Source organism: Eptatretus burgeri, chromosome 13 (assembly GCF_056783735.1).
Source record: "Eptatretus burgeri isolate ZD-2024b chromosome 13, Ebu_testis_v1, whole genome shotgun sequence".
NCBI classification, from domain to species: Eukaryota; Metazoa; Chordata; class Myxini; order Myxiniformes; family Myxinidae; genus Eptatretus; species Eptatretus burgeri.
Window position 1 is genome coordinate 40,878,274 of NC_140973.1, and position 14,356 is coordinate 40,892,629.

Genomic DNA, 14,356 nt, shown 5'->3' on the forward strand with positions numbered 1-14,356 from the left:
TGTCCAGCTCGACTCGGAGATCGCTTTATTTCTGGGCTGCAAGATGCGAAGATGGTGTCAGCGATTCTGCGAATGCGAAGTGTCGACGTTACAATCGACACGGCGGTCGAGACTGCTTCAGCTGTCGAGCAGACACTCATAGATGTCCGCGCCATCGCCGGCCAGAACGTGCTGGGTGATTCCAGCTGGGGCATGTTGGGTGACCCCGGGGTCCACGCGATGACCCAGGTGCCGCAGGTCACGCGCGCACCTTTCGGTGCGGGCCGTGGCCGCACGCCGCAGCGCGACCGCGCGGGCAGCGAGATGGATATGCAAGGGTGCTGGGGATGTGGAGGACCGCACCTGCGGCGGGTGTGCCCGTATAAGAACACCGTGTGTTTGCATTGTCACAAGGTCGGACATCTGAAGCGTGTGTGTCGAATGGCGGGGGCCGCCGTTAAGGTCTTGGATAGCGAGGTGCGGGACGACCCCAGCGACCTGAAGAGCGGCCTGCAGCCGGGGCATAGCGATCCCGGCGGCCCGGAGCAGGAAATGCAACAAATGTTGAGCCTGTTTTCAATTGGTCCGGAGGTGACAAGACCAATAACAGTGGAGGTCGAGGTGAATGGGACACCGGTCGTGTTTCAAGTTGACACCGGGGCTGCAGTGTCTGTCATGGGCGAACGGGCTGCTCGTGACCTTCGCGGTGTTCACCTGGTCAAGACGACCTTTTCGCTGTGCACGCACACTGGCGAAGCGATTGCACCACTTGCTGTGACAGATGTCATGGTGGTCTACCAAGGTCAAAGCGCCCTACTCTCATTGTTTGTGGTACGAGGGGAGGGGCCCGCCCTTTTGGGCCGGGACTGTCTGGCTCGCCTCAGGCTAGACTGGATGGCGCCAGCTGGTGACCTTGGATGGCCAGGCACGGGGGAGGAGGAAGAGGTGCCTGTTTCGGAGTACGTACCTCCGTTTGGGCCCGGGCATCCCTCGAGACCCGAGGGCGAGGTTCTGGCGGCAGGAGCCACCACGATGCAACATGGGCTGCCGTTCATTGCTTCCTGCGACGACGGTATACGGGTCTGGAGCAACGGGAGCCATGCCAGCGGAGACGGTCTCTCGCGCTCCCGCTGCGCTTATGATACAGTACACACCCGTGTCGTGCAGGCGATTTCAGCGGGGGATTAGAGTGAGCCGGTCGCGTTCAAGAAGTTCGCGGAGCGCGACCATCGACTGTGTCCTCTTCGACATTCAGATGGGGACCTGCACGCGAGTCGTCTCAACGTCGTGACAACCGAGAGGCGTACACACGATGTGATTCATAAATTGCTGATTGTTGTGCGTTTGATTCTCACTGCACGAGTGATTCAATTTAGCATTGTTAAAGCAGATGCCGACAGTCCGCGTGTGAGCATAATATGTTCGGTTGGGGTCTATCAATGGGATGGCCGATATGATCAATGTGATGTGAGGAACTTGCGGACGTTCGTTGCGAATAAAGAGGTCTTTTTGATCTCCAGCTGCGAGGACAGTCCACGGTTCGCTACCCTCTCATGTGTTGGAATTATACTGTGGAAACGCGCTGTACGTGGAGAGGAGTTTGCATCTGCGCAGACGGTGTTCTTGCTGTTTTGTAACATGGCTGTGGGTGCAGTGTGTGCTGATCGTCCGTGTGGATGTGCATGGTTTTCTCGATTGGGTTTGATGCGCGGTTTTGTATGGGATTGCTGGGACTGCAGCCGAGTAATGGCCGGTTCGACTCGCATGTGGGACTCCGGCGCTGTTAAGCGTCACCCCTCCCGTTACTTTTGCGCGGGGGCCGGGCCGTTATCTTCCCAAGGCCGCCCCACCCGGTGCTCCGCGGCGGCGCCCTTATGTCGGACAGACGCAGCGTGTTTAGCTGTTTCTGTCCGTGGGGGGACGTGCGAGCTTGTCAAACAGGCAAGGACGGGCGAGCTTGGACAAACGGAGCTTGTCGTCCAGGGGGCGCGGGAGGTCATCTCAGCGTGTCACCACGACCTCGCCGGTTGGCGTGTAAGCGTGAGCCGCCTGGGGGCGCTTCTGCTGCGTAGTGATACTGTGCTCCCCAACTTGCTTCTTTATGTCTTTAACACGGCCAGGGTTTTTTTTTTTTTTGGTCTGCAGCCATCATTGGGTTCGTCGTGCAACTCAGTACTCGAGCACCTGTCCACTGCATTTTGGGATTCAGCTCTAAAGGATGAATGATGTGCCAGGTTAACACGGCGGCATTGAGGTTGCAGGTTGGGCGGATGCAGCACGTTTTCTTTTGGTGCCGTCTCATCTGAGTTTGCTTCACGGCCACATGATTAATGCCATTTTTGGCTCTGGTTGTTTTCTGTGTTGTGGAACCTATGAATTTTGATTAACGTCATTTTGTTCCGCTTTGTTTTTTTTTTATGCTCATATTTTTAGGAGGGAGGAATGTGGTGTATTGGCAAACGTGCGCAAGGCACAATGCGGGGAGCGTTGTGGGGGCGTGGAGGTGTGGTGTTGGTGGTCACGTGTCCGCAAGGCTTGTAGGTGCTTGCGCCGCTTGAGGCGTGTCTAGTTTGCAGTAGTGTGCATTCGGACGGGCAATAAACAGAGTTCGACAACCCTCACAACTATCCTAGTCCCACTGCCCTCCGGACACTACAGTGCTCACGTCAGACATATGTATAGAAGATTAAATTCATTCAAAAAGAACCCGGGCAGCGCCGGGTGCATTCACCTAGTTTCTTATTTTTCCCAGCCCTTTTGTCTCTCTCCCAGTTGTCACAAGAAATCTGTTGTTATTTTGTCTTGTATTTTTCTTTCGTCCTTTTTTTGCAATTGTTGGGGCTGTATTTGTTGCTTTATTCAGTTTGGTGTGTGACATCTTCTATTTGCACCTGTTTTTTGCAAGTTGAGTGCGAGTCCCTTTTCTGGCTTGTGTTCATGCCTGTGTGCAAATTGTATTCGGTAATCTGTTGACCTTTTCATGTACTCTGCTAATTTTACAGTCATCGCTCTGTGCACTTGATTGAGTTCCATCAGGCTGCCACCTCTTTCTTTCCTCAGCAGGTACATTCTCGTGATGCATTGATTTTTGTTGATAGTGAGGAGTTTCCTTGTTCTGATATTGGTAGGCCAGCCAACATGGAATATTACACTTTTTGGGGCATCATCGCGTGTTAACAGCAGGCATCCATGCCAGATCAATGAGTCATAGGATAAAGAAAAAGGTGTGGGTGGATGCCACCCTGGATTCTCAATTTTTAGGTCATTTTCAAGGTCATAAAGGTAAAAATGGCAAAACATGACAAAATGATCATTTTCCTTTATTTTGGCAGAATCAAAACATTTTTGGTGCCAATATCTTTATGCATTCTTCTGTTTCATGTTTTCATACACAGACAACAAAAACATCATGTAAACCTATGAATTTACATAAATGCACAACACAATGTAACGTAAAACTGCAGTTTCGAAATGCAGTAGTCTGAGTACCTATTATGGTAATCAAGTTTCTCACGAGCAGTGAACGAAGCTGAGAAATTGAAATGTTATGTCTTAGGTTACTGTAGATTAGTTCAACAACAATGTCAATGTGGCTAAAATGTACTATGTGCATGTTTTATAGAAAATCTATTGCCCAGCTGGGTTACAACATTCTACCGCATCACAGCCACATGCAGAAGTGCACTTCAGTTCTTTTTTAAAGCAAGTGCACCGAGCTGTTTGGCATTTGGATTTGCACCCATAGGTCATCAGCTGAAGGCAGGTATATGGAATCGGGGGCAGTCTTGTCCAGATAGGTACCAGGCAAGTCTTCTTCACCCAGGCAGCCTGGTCCACAGGGGATGGTATCCTGATGCATTCTTGATCTGCTTGCAACCAGATCTTTTCCTGGTAATTGGCACATTTACTGTGCAGATCCAGGGCATCTCTGGTCAGAGGCAACAAATCAAGGCCCTTCTTGGCTTTACCAAACACATGGAATCTGGCTTGATCCACACTTGGCTGTGTAGGAACGCCATACAGATGACATACAAACTGCTCAACTTGGGCGAGTTCTCCATCGCGACCAATTCCACTGACTCGGCATGGCTGACTCTGGAAAGTTTTCCAGCACGTCTTCTTCCCATGGCCACTGAAGGTTGAGGTTGTGTCACAACTTGTTAGTGCATGGAAACTCAGCAAGTTTCCCCAAACAGGTTGTGGCAGTTTGTCTGATACAGCATGTATTGGGTCGCACTTCCGCTTCTTTGATGTTCCAGAAACCATCCATACTTGAGCTGCTCTGGTTGGCATGAAGTGTAGGAGAAGCAGCAAAACATCTATGTCATTTCACATGACCACCAACTTTTCATATCCTTCACTAACTGCCTCACATGAATGGAGTATCAGCCTTGTATCAGCTTTTTCGTGGTTGCCATGAAGTCTGACTGTTTCCCTTCTTGTTGATCTGGCATCGGAAGCATTGGAGAATCCACCTCCTGTTACCACTTCACATCTTTCGGGGAGGCTTACACGCCCTTCATCTTACACGCCCTTCTGCATGATCATCTCAGAAAGGAACCTTGCAAGATCTGCCTTGTTCGCATCTTAGGCGATGAAATTGCTCCAAACCTGAGGTGGACATCTGGCCCATTAATGATCTTGCGAATCAGTTTCTTCTTGCCCATTCTCTTTGCTTGAGTCACAGCCTTGATTGACTCATCTCCAGTGTAGCGGTGAAACACTACGTCAACTCTTGTTGTGTGTTCACCAAAGTGGTTCGTCACAGTGTGCATAAAGACATCAGCATTAGTTGCCAAATGTCTGGCAACCATGTGGCTTCCGAAGTGTCTGGATTAGTGCATGGCCATCAATCAGCACACATGTCTTCATATCAGCTTCTGGAACATCTGAGGGTACACTTATTCCAGCCATCAAGATACTGACCAGCTCTGCCTTTGGGGTTGAGTTCATCTGACCTCCGAGCTTTGTCAAAGACAGTGGCACTGGGGCAAGCTCATGCTTCAGGATAGACTCCGTTTCAACTGACCAGCCAGCAATTACAGCATTTAGTAACCACTGCATCAACTTTCTGTCAGCGTTGATGGATTTCTGTGCACTCTGCTGAGTTAAAATTGCCATATTGTACATATTGGCAAAGGTTTTTGAGTAGTGCTTTCTGAGAGTATCATAGAACTGTACACTTCCATCAATCAGTCGCTGCTTCACATTTGATACCAGGTACTGCTTCCCTCGATCTTCTGCTGTGAGATCATTGACCACATCACTGGGCGCAATGTCTTTTGTTGCTTGTGAAACAAGTGGGACATCCCTATCCTCACCTTCATCTTCTCCATCTTCTGGTGATGCAGTGCGCACTCTGAAAACATCAAACCTTTCAAGCTGTTTGGCAAGTTTCCTCACATCATCAGCATCACGGTTCCGTCGTGATGCAAGGCTATCTGAACGATTCAAAATAGATTCTTCCTCTTCATATTCCAGGCCAAAGAGACATCTGGTATCCTGCGAGATGCGTGATCGTTCTGACCACGTGACACAGAACGTGTCTCTTGCTTGGTCATTTCTTGTGATACCAATGATGCCATTTTGCATCTTGCAGGTTTTGTTCACCCATTCTGTGGCCTGATCAGCTGGCACCTGGTTAAAATGTCTCCTTGACCTTTTCACAACGAAGTTCCCATCCATGAATTCAGCAGACACCTCGTGCTGTCTTCTCGAGGCTTCTCATGTCTGCAAGATAGACAGGACCCCATCTGGCATAATTTGTGTGGTCATAGATGGTCAGCCATGGCAACATTGCAGCAAATGCCTCCAGATGCAAAGTCCAGTTGCCCTCCCTCTCAGCCCTGATGAAGTACAGCAGAATCTCCACCATCCCCATGTATGCTGACCACAATCTGAAGTTTGGGTTGTCTGACTGTGTTCTATAAAAGTCTTCAATCAGGTTTTGAACCTTCTCACTGCTCAGGACATTTGACAGTTGGCCCACTGCAGCCTTGAGGTCTTCTCTGACATTGCCCCCTCTGTTTTGTTTGAACAGCTCAGCAACATTTTGGGCAAGTTATTTCACTTCCACATCTTGTTGGAGACTCTTCTAAACCAGCCATGAGTCAAACAAAGGCCACTTGATCCTCCACAGGGCTTCATATGTCAGCTGGTGTTCCCTTACAGCATGATAGTAGGCTTTGCCATCCAGCATTGTCTCTGTTGTGTTTGTGGCAAACACACCTGCTTCTGTCCACAGGTCATCCAGTCCTGCACTTTCCATCTGCTGCCCAATAGCTTTCAGGAAGTTGAAGCAGATATGAAGTCCTCCCATGAGAAAAATGACATTCTCATACTTCGGATTGGCCCATACCAGTTCCTTGCCCCGACTGTAGAGTGGCTGGTCTGCTGTGATTATCGTGTGCTTCTGCCCCACATGACTTGATATGTCCATAAAGCAATGGATCACAGTGGTGAGTGTATCATTGCCATCTCCTGGTGCTTGAAGTATGGGAAGCATCCCTGATGTTGTTACAGGAGGGTCAGAGACACTAATAGCTTTATTCAGTGCTCCCCAGGCAGGAACGGACTGATCTTCTTCACCATCATGCATCCGTGACACAACCCAGGCCAAATATTTGGCATGGGCCTTCTCTCTTTCATCATCTTGAGCATTGCTGAACCATTCCATCTCAATCTTCTTCTGTCCACTGAAAGATGGTGAGGGTTTCTGCCCTGATGCCATGGTAGCCTGGTCAAGCCTTTGAAACTCATGCAGAGCACCAGGCCTTAGAGCTCTTGATCTTTGGAGGCTCTTTCCACCTGGGCCCTTTCCACTTGCAGTATCTTCTCTTTGTTCTGGAGGTGGACCTCTTTGCCAGACCATCATCTGCATGCAGTGGAATGTATTCTTTCCATCAAGAGTTGCTTCAAGCACATCTATGTTGTCACAGGAACAGTGGATCATCCGCTTCTTGACAATGTTGTCTGGGACATAGACATACCCGTTCTTGGCAAACCTGTCCAGTATTTCATTAGCTATGATCGTGTCAAACCTTGGAACAGTGTCAATGCCTATGGTGTGGTTGGCTGCATGGAACAGGTCAACAAGAACCTCAGAGTGAGTAGCCTGGTGGAGAGAGAGGCCAAGACCAATGTGCTTTGTGTCAACTTCTGTTTATGGGACACCCCATAAACAATGTCTTGGGCAATACGGCACACAGTCTGTTTGATGGTATTGTCTTCATCTGTCTCCTCATAAAGGTTATTTATGCGCCCAAAGAGCAAGCGAAGGAACATGTACAAGCTCTCTGGGATCACTTGATCAACATGCTCTTGATCAAGTCCATGCCATGTGCTCGAGTGTCCTGGTGTCGAGCAGATCCTGTCTGACTCTGAAGGCAACGTGCACCATCTCTTGAAAGATGTTGCCTTGTGCAAACTTGAGTGTTCCACCGTCTTCATCTTCAGTTGATTCCGATTCTGATGAGAACATTCCATGCTCTATGGATTTGGTCAGTGTTCTGGAAATCAAGAAATCTGACTTGTCACCAAGGTACATCAGGAGTGATTCCCTGGATAGAGGTTTCACACAACTGGCCTTTGGTCCAACCAGCTCTTGAACCACTTCATAGAAAGTTGTTCTCCTGGACTGGTATTTTGGTGGTACAGATTTGCCCATTTCACTGCTCATCCTCTCGTATCTGTCATGTACGTCACTCATGTCATACACGAGACAAACCTACACACAAGTATCTGCATATCATCATCATGCACTCATTCTCCACTGGCTGTTGTGATTCCCTGGCTGATCCTGGTCTTGCAGAGTGTCTTTCAAAGGATACCAAACAAGCAAGATGATGGCAACCTTCAGTTGCTATCAGGTCGCTGACTCCTGACAATCTTGAACTCATCACCGGGTGAAGTTTGGAACGCTCAATCAATTCTGCAGACTTCTCCAGAGTTTCCACTCTGTGAACTTTTCTTTTGCCCTCTTCTTGGCAAAACATGCATCGGGACCAATTCATTGCTCGTTGGGTACTTCATCGGGTGGGTACTGAAGTAAGTGCTGGAGCATGGATCAAGACCATGATGGGATGGCGCTGTTTCTTTTGTCTGGTGTTGATGACTGGCGCTGTTTCTTTTGTCTGCTTCGCTTGCTTTCAGAGGTGAATGTGGAGTAGCAGGTTTTGTGCCACCTGTGTTCCATTGCATGAAATTCTTCCTCTAAAAGCACCTCAAGTCTCTCAAGGATGTCTACATTGGTGGTGTCACCCAGTTTTCGCCTCTGATCAGCGACTGTCATTGTTCTGTTTTTTTCCTTCTGTGGATGCTGTGCGGAGGTCACCTGAACTGCTCTGACAAAAAAGGCATGAGAGCTTGTCTGTGTCTTTGCTCTCTCTTTTACGCTTGATAATTGATACAGGGTCCATGGCTGGCTACTATTCTACTGCTTTCAAACTGTGGAAGTTTCTACCGATCTGAAAATACAGTGTACACAGTGGTTATAACCATGTAACAACGATCAACAAGAACAGCTAGCACACTGCTATATACACAACATCTGGTACATATTTGGCAGGAAGCCTGCCTATCTCCAACTGGAAAGAAAATAACAACATGTTAATGGTGTGCAAGTTCTGGTAGTACTGAGAACAAAGCGACATTGGACATGGTAAAATACCCATAAGATTATAACAGAAAAATGGCAATGTTTGCCTTTCATTCTCTTAAAACTCCATAAATTAAGGTATATTTTCAGTTTAACCATTCACAATGCAAAAATACACTTGCTACAATATACAAGCTTTGGCTTTATTGATATCTTCAATAAAATAGGCACCGGTTTCATCAAAATAGGCAAAACTCCAAAATCGACCGGCAATGACCTTGGTGACCTTCAAAATGACCTTGAAATTGAAATTTGGCAATGGCATCCACCCACATTCTTTTTACCTTGCCACAGTGGAATGAACCAACATGGATGCTATTAACTATTTACAAGCGATGCCGCAAAAAAAAAAAAAAAATCGAGGGGACTTTTCGATTTTTGCCTGGTCCACTATTTTTTTTTTTTCAGGATCAGCCTCAGCCAGTGTTCTTTGGTAATTGTTTTTTGCATTTTTTTATGACATATTTGGTGGCTCTCTTCTCTTCCAAGGTATTTGTAAGATGCTTTGTTGTCTTGCTCCTGTATTGTTGCATCCAAGTCGATTTTTATTTTGTCTGTTTTTGTTGGTCTACCTTGCATGAACGTGCACTTGGCACACTTATCTAGGCCAAATTCCATTTGAATGTCAGAGTTCCGTTTTATTAGTTCGCCTGTTCGAAGAACAGAGCTATAGCGATACCCCCAGCGTGAGCGTCGGCGTGAGCGTGAAAATGTTAAAGTTTTTGGTGCAAGTTATTTCCTTTATAATGTTTTTATCTACCACCCTATTTCTTACTAATTACAATATGCAAATACATATTGTTACGAATTTACGCCCGCCCGGCGTGCGAACGACCGCTTTCGCCAATGGCGGCCGTCTCGCCCACCGGACGGACAATTCAGTCGTGACTTTCTGGAACAACGGCAGAAACCAGTCACGGGTGGGTTTTCAATCCCACCACGGCCCAGTCCGTATTCTACCCGCGCGAAATAGGGTCAATCGCCGAATAACGATATACCTAAGTACCCGTGCGGGTAACCTACTGAGGGACCGTACCTCGGCGAAGGCCTGCTTGGACACCAACCGCTTAAGTGGTCCGTTCCGTTCTGGGATAACCGAGCGGGTATTATCGCCAGACCTCGCCGAACCCGATTTTATTTAACGGTTATTTAAAAACCCACTACTATTCCGAGAAACAACATGGCAGTTCAACAAGGAGAAAATGACACGACGAATGGGGTAACATTCACACAAGCACATTTATTTACTACACAGATGCACATATACAAACAATCATGCAGTCAATGGGGGAAGGGGGCAAGACACGAGCAAGGTAAAAACACTACAACTGACTATTAGCAATTATCAATGTACAGTCACTTACACAGTTTTACTTCGCAAGACACGGCGTCACAACATTCGTTCAAAGAAAAGCAGGAAAGACCCCATCAAAGGCAATGGGGTCAGATTGGACCTCTTGGGTCTTTATGGCGTGGGACTTGGCAGACTGAACGAGTCCCATGAGACCGTTGCAGGTTACCTGCACCCTCATGTTCACTAGCTTGGGCGACCCGCGATGCTCCTTCCCACGGCGGCTAACGAAGCCGCGGTTGAGCCCAGGCCCTGCTCAGCGGCCGGAGAGCTCTCTCCACACGAGCGCGCGGTTCACGCGACACAGCAGGTAAGGCTGCTCCTCCAGCTCGCGTCTCTTTCACGACGCCCGGACCTCCGCCGACTGGCTGCTCCCAGCTCCCCACTCAGACACGAGCCCCGATCTTCACCTCGCTCCGGCAGAAGCAGCCCAGGTCCTTCCACGGCATCCAGCGGCCGCGACAACTCCAGCAACCACCGAGAGAGAGAACGAATGCTCCATGCGTCCTTTTTATTACTCACGCCCCGCCCCTCTGCTCTCGCCCCGCCCTCCTTCCAGAACCTGCGGGAACCTTCTCGGAGGAGGCGTTTTCCCGCCAAATGGGGGACGCTCCCTTGCCGCTGTACTTGTCTTCTTCCACAGCAGGTTGGAATTCACCGTGGAGACGCCATTCCTCCGGGGAAGGGAGGGGGGGTGGGAAACGGGGGCCGCCTGCTTTCCCTCGACGAAGACCAGGCCTGTGGAAATGCGGTGGTGTAGTTATGCGTTGGTGGTTGTGGGAAGCGATTGGTGGTTGGTCCAAAATAACTATAGCAAAGAATAACGGCTGCCTGAAGATTCACAGCCCAGGTGACACGAATAAATTCCCATTAAACAACGGTGGGGAAATCTAACTGAACACAAACTTATCAATCTCACTGAACTATGGACCTTTATGGTGTTCTGCGAATTTCCACAGCCGTAACAATATATTACTTTAAAATTATTTGGATCAGACTTCACTGCAATGCTTTATAAAAAAAATATTATAAGACTAGTCTTTTAAAAACGATAAATGTATAAACAGCCGAGCATTGGGTGGCTTTGACACCAACTGGTGAAATTTCAGTTCTGCCAATTTTTTGTCGTTCGGTGCCAAGAGTTTTAAATCATCCATGTACAATAGACGAGTTACCTTTATTTTATTGGATGTTAGGGTGTATCCGTGTCCTTGCACGTTATTAAGGTTACTTAATGGATTCAGACCCAGACAAAACCGGAGGAGGGAAAGGCTGTCTCTTTGAAAGATCCTGCGTCATATCTTAACTCTTGCTATTTCCATCTTTCCTTCGGAGTGCTGCAGGATTAGTGTGGTATTCCATAGATCCATGCCTTTCTCAATAAGTTTGATTATTTGGTGATTTATGTTGGACATTTGCATGCACTTTATCATCTGTCTGTCTCCTTCTCCCTCTCTTCCGCCCTCCCACAGTAATAAACCTTTTGTTCATAAAAACCTGTACGTGGTCATTTGATTAAGTCATAGTGGCCATTAAGCGCGAGTGAATTGGCTTTAAAAATCCAGTTACGGGCCAATTGGGCGACACACATTTAAAGCACTCTTAAAATAATTGTTTCATTACAGTTATGTCAGAACGACCTCATTTGTCACAGTCGGGGATTGTTTCACCCCAATATGGAGCCCGCTCAAAAATTACGTGACGCGATTTTTTTTTTTTTTGAGGGAGGTCCGTACAGTCTCAATTAAACCTTACTAATAATTTTTATTCTGCATATGATTAGATTTTTTTGGCATTCTTCATCGTAATTAACTCTACCCAAACAAAGCCAATGGAAATCTGATGCAACAAAGCCAGGTGGTGTATAATCAGCAGAGGCCTCCAGGACTAATGTGTTAGGCCCACTAGAAAACCAAGATGGTGGCCATATCATTTTGTCTTGGTGCTCCAGTGGGTGGAGTCAAGTGATAGATGTAGGTTTGGTCCGGCAGCTGTCTGACCAATGGGTGTACATTTCAAGGATCGACCACCAACAAGAATTGCAACAACACCAACAGCAATGTGAAACTGTTGTAGACCTGCGACTACAACAGGTAAAAATGATTTGTAAAATTGGCCAATATACTTTAAAGTTTTGTTTAAAAAGGTTTCTTATTGTCTGTTTTTAAAATTTTCGTTCATCTTGAGCATTATCCTGGCATTTTAAATACACTTATTTTTAATGTATGCAAGAAATCAAAACTTTAATATTGTGCTGTCTTATTTCCCAGCCCAATTTATTTGTTTATTTATTATTTTATTTAAGCCTGGTGTTGGCTTAGTGGTTAGGGTGGTGGCTTGGGATCCCAGGGTCCTGAGTTCAAGCCCCGTTGGCTGCTGAATTAACACCAGGGGGTTGACTCAGCCTGTCATCCTTCCGAGGTCGTCAAAATGAGTACCAGTGTACTGGTCCCGGTGTATGCCCCGGTTAGAATAGGTGTACCATATCCCTGTGTGTCGTAAGAGGCGACCAGGGTTGGCGTCAGGAAGGGCATCCGGCCATAAAACATTGCCTCAAGAAAAAGCCCAACCCCTGCACAGCAGGGAAAAATGGCTGTAAAAACGGTCATTTTATTTTATTTTATTTATTATTTTATTTCACCATGCTTGTTTTTTCTAAAATTCAAATCAACTTCATTTGACATACTGTCACACATGAAATATGAAACTTGCACTGCAAAAGGATCATATTACAGTTTATCAGACAAAGTGTTTTTGCATATCTCGATCCCTTGGGCTGTCTGAACAGGAGTTTTGTGATATAAATGGCCTTCTCTGTTACCCAAACACTGCTCTGTCAAGATGCTTGGCTTCCAGCAGCTTTTCCTGTTTTCTTTATGTTTGAGAAAATGTAATGACTTATCTGCTAACATTAAGTGTTTGTTTCATTCAGTTTTGCCAGCTGTTCAGGACAGGCTAGGAGATGGTAAAGAGCAGGTGCGAGAACAAGCGCATGGTCTGCTGCTCAAGATAATGGAGTTTTGTACTTCTCCACAGGTACATCCATGAGTTTCCCCCAAATCCTTTGGTTTCTGGGGCTATTTTCTGTTCCAAGGGCTTGTAAATGCTTGATGTGTGAGAGAGATAGAGATAGAGATAGAGATGCAAAGACAAGGAAGCAAAAAGGACAAGTCACGTGGATGTAGAATGAAAGGATAGTTGGACGTCGAGGCCAAGTTGGACTTGTGTCCCACAAGACGCTCAAACCCCAATAAAGCGAGAGTTGAGCAAATGAGGAGCATACAGACATGTGAGAAAGTCAACACCAGCTCGATGCACACAGAAAAGGTTAGAGCTAGACAGAGGGAGATGTCAGCGAAAATATAAAAGACAAGTCTGGAGACGGCAATGGTTCACGAGCGGTATTTGACAATGTAGATTGTTTCAGAAGTCAAGGATGAGACAATGTGATAATTTTTGACCAAGTTATAAAAATGATCAACATTATGTGGTACGAGTGACACGTTATTAGCTGTAAAATGTCGAAAACCCGGTTTCGTTCAACAACTTTCAAAATTTGACCTTTGCATAACTTTTAAAGGTCACAAAACAATGTTGTGGACATTAAAATATGGAAACAGGATACGTGCTATAGCTTATTGGAGTTAGTTCGTCGAAGAAGGTCGAAAACCCGGTTCGATTCCCACAACTTTGAAAATTTGACCTTTGTGAACTTTAAAGGTCAAAGGTCAAGGATTATGACCTTTGGTGCAAAACTTCCTCTGGAAAATTCCAGGAACAATATAACGTCATATAGGCTATATGGCATTTCGCACTCCTCGGATTATCCATACTTTGATGAAATCAGCGTAAAAACAAGGTTGAAGGGGGCTCCACGGGCAAGGTGTTCGAGATAGAGCAAAATGGTTTCAAGACTTAAGGTGGGGAATGACCAAGATTATGCATAAAAAATATTGTCATCCCAGCTCTCAGTTTGGGCGGTCGTATGATTTTTTATGTCAAAATTCGCAATTTTGTAAGTTTGTGACCTTGTGACCTTGACCTTGGGACGAAAATGTAAAGTTGAGCTCCGTGGGGCTATGCAGGTGCCATTGGGCAAACCAAATACCGAAACCCCTACCAGATTCAACAAACCCCCTCGGAGAAGATGTAAATTGAAATCGGCTACACCTAAAAACACATGTTTTTTGGGCGTGGCTCCTCCCATAATGGGCGCACCATGCCGATTCTCAGAAAAAACACAACCAGATCATGATATAAACCTCCCACCCAAATTTTATCAGGATCGGATCAAAACCCACGGAGCTATGCTTGGGACAGACAGACAGACAGACAGACAGACAGACAGACAGACAGACAGACAGACAGAC

At 46.8% G+C, this 14,356-nt stretch overlaps 1 protein-coding gene across 2 annotated transcripts in view; it reads left to right on the plus strand.

The window, feature by feature from the left end:
- The window catches only part of LOC147014285 (CLIP-associating protein 1-like), a 236,650-nt gene that overhangs the window by 33,388 nt on the left and 188,906 nt on the right, over window positions 1-14,356 (plus strand). For both annotated transcript variants that reach the window (XM_085852150.1, XM_085852149.1), the window contains exon 4: window positions 12,919-13,022. In XM_085852150.1, the coding sequence (XP_085708276.1) occupies window positions 12,919-13,022 (104 nt within the window). The remainder of the gene's footprint in view (window positions 1-12,918; window positions 13,023-14,356) is intronic.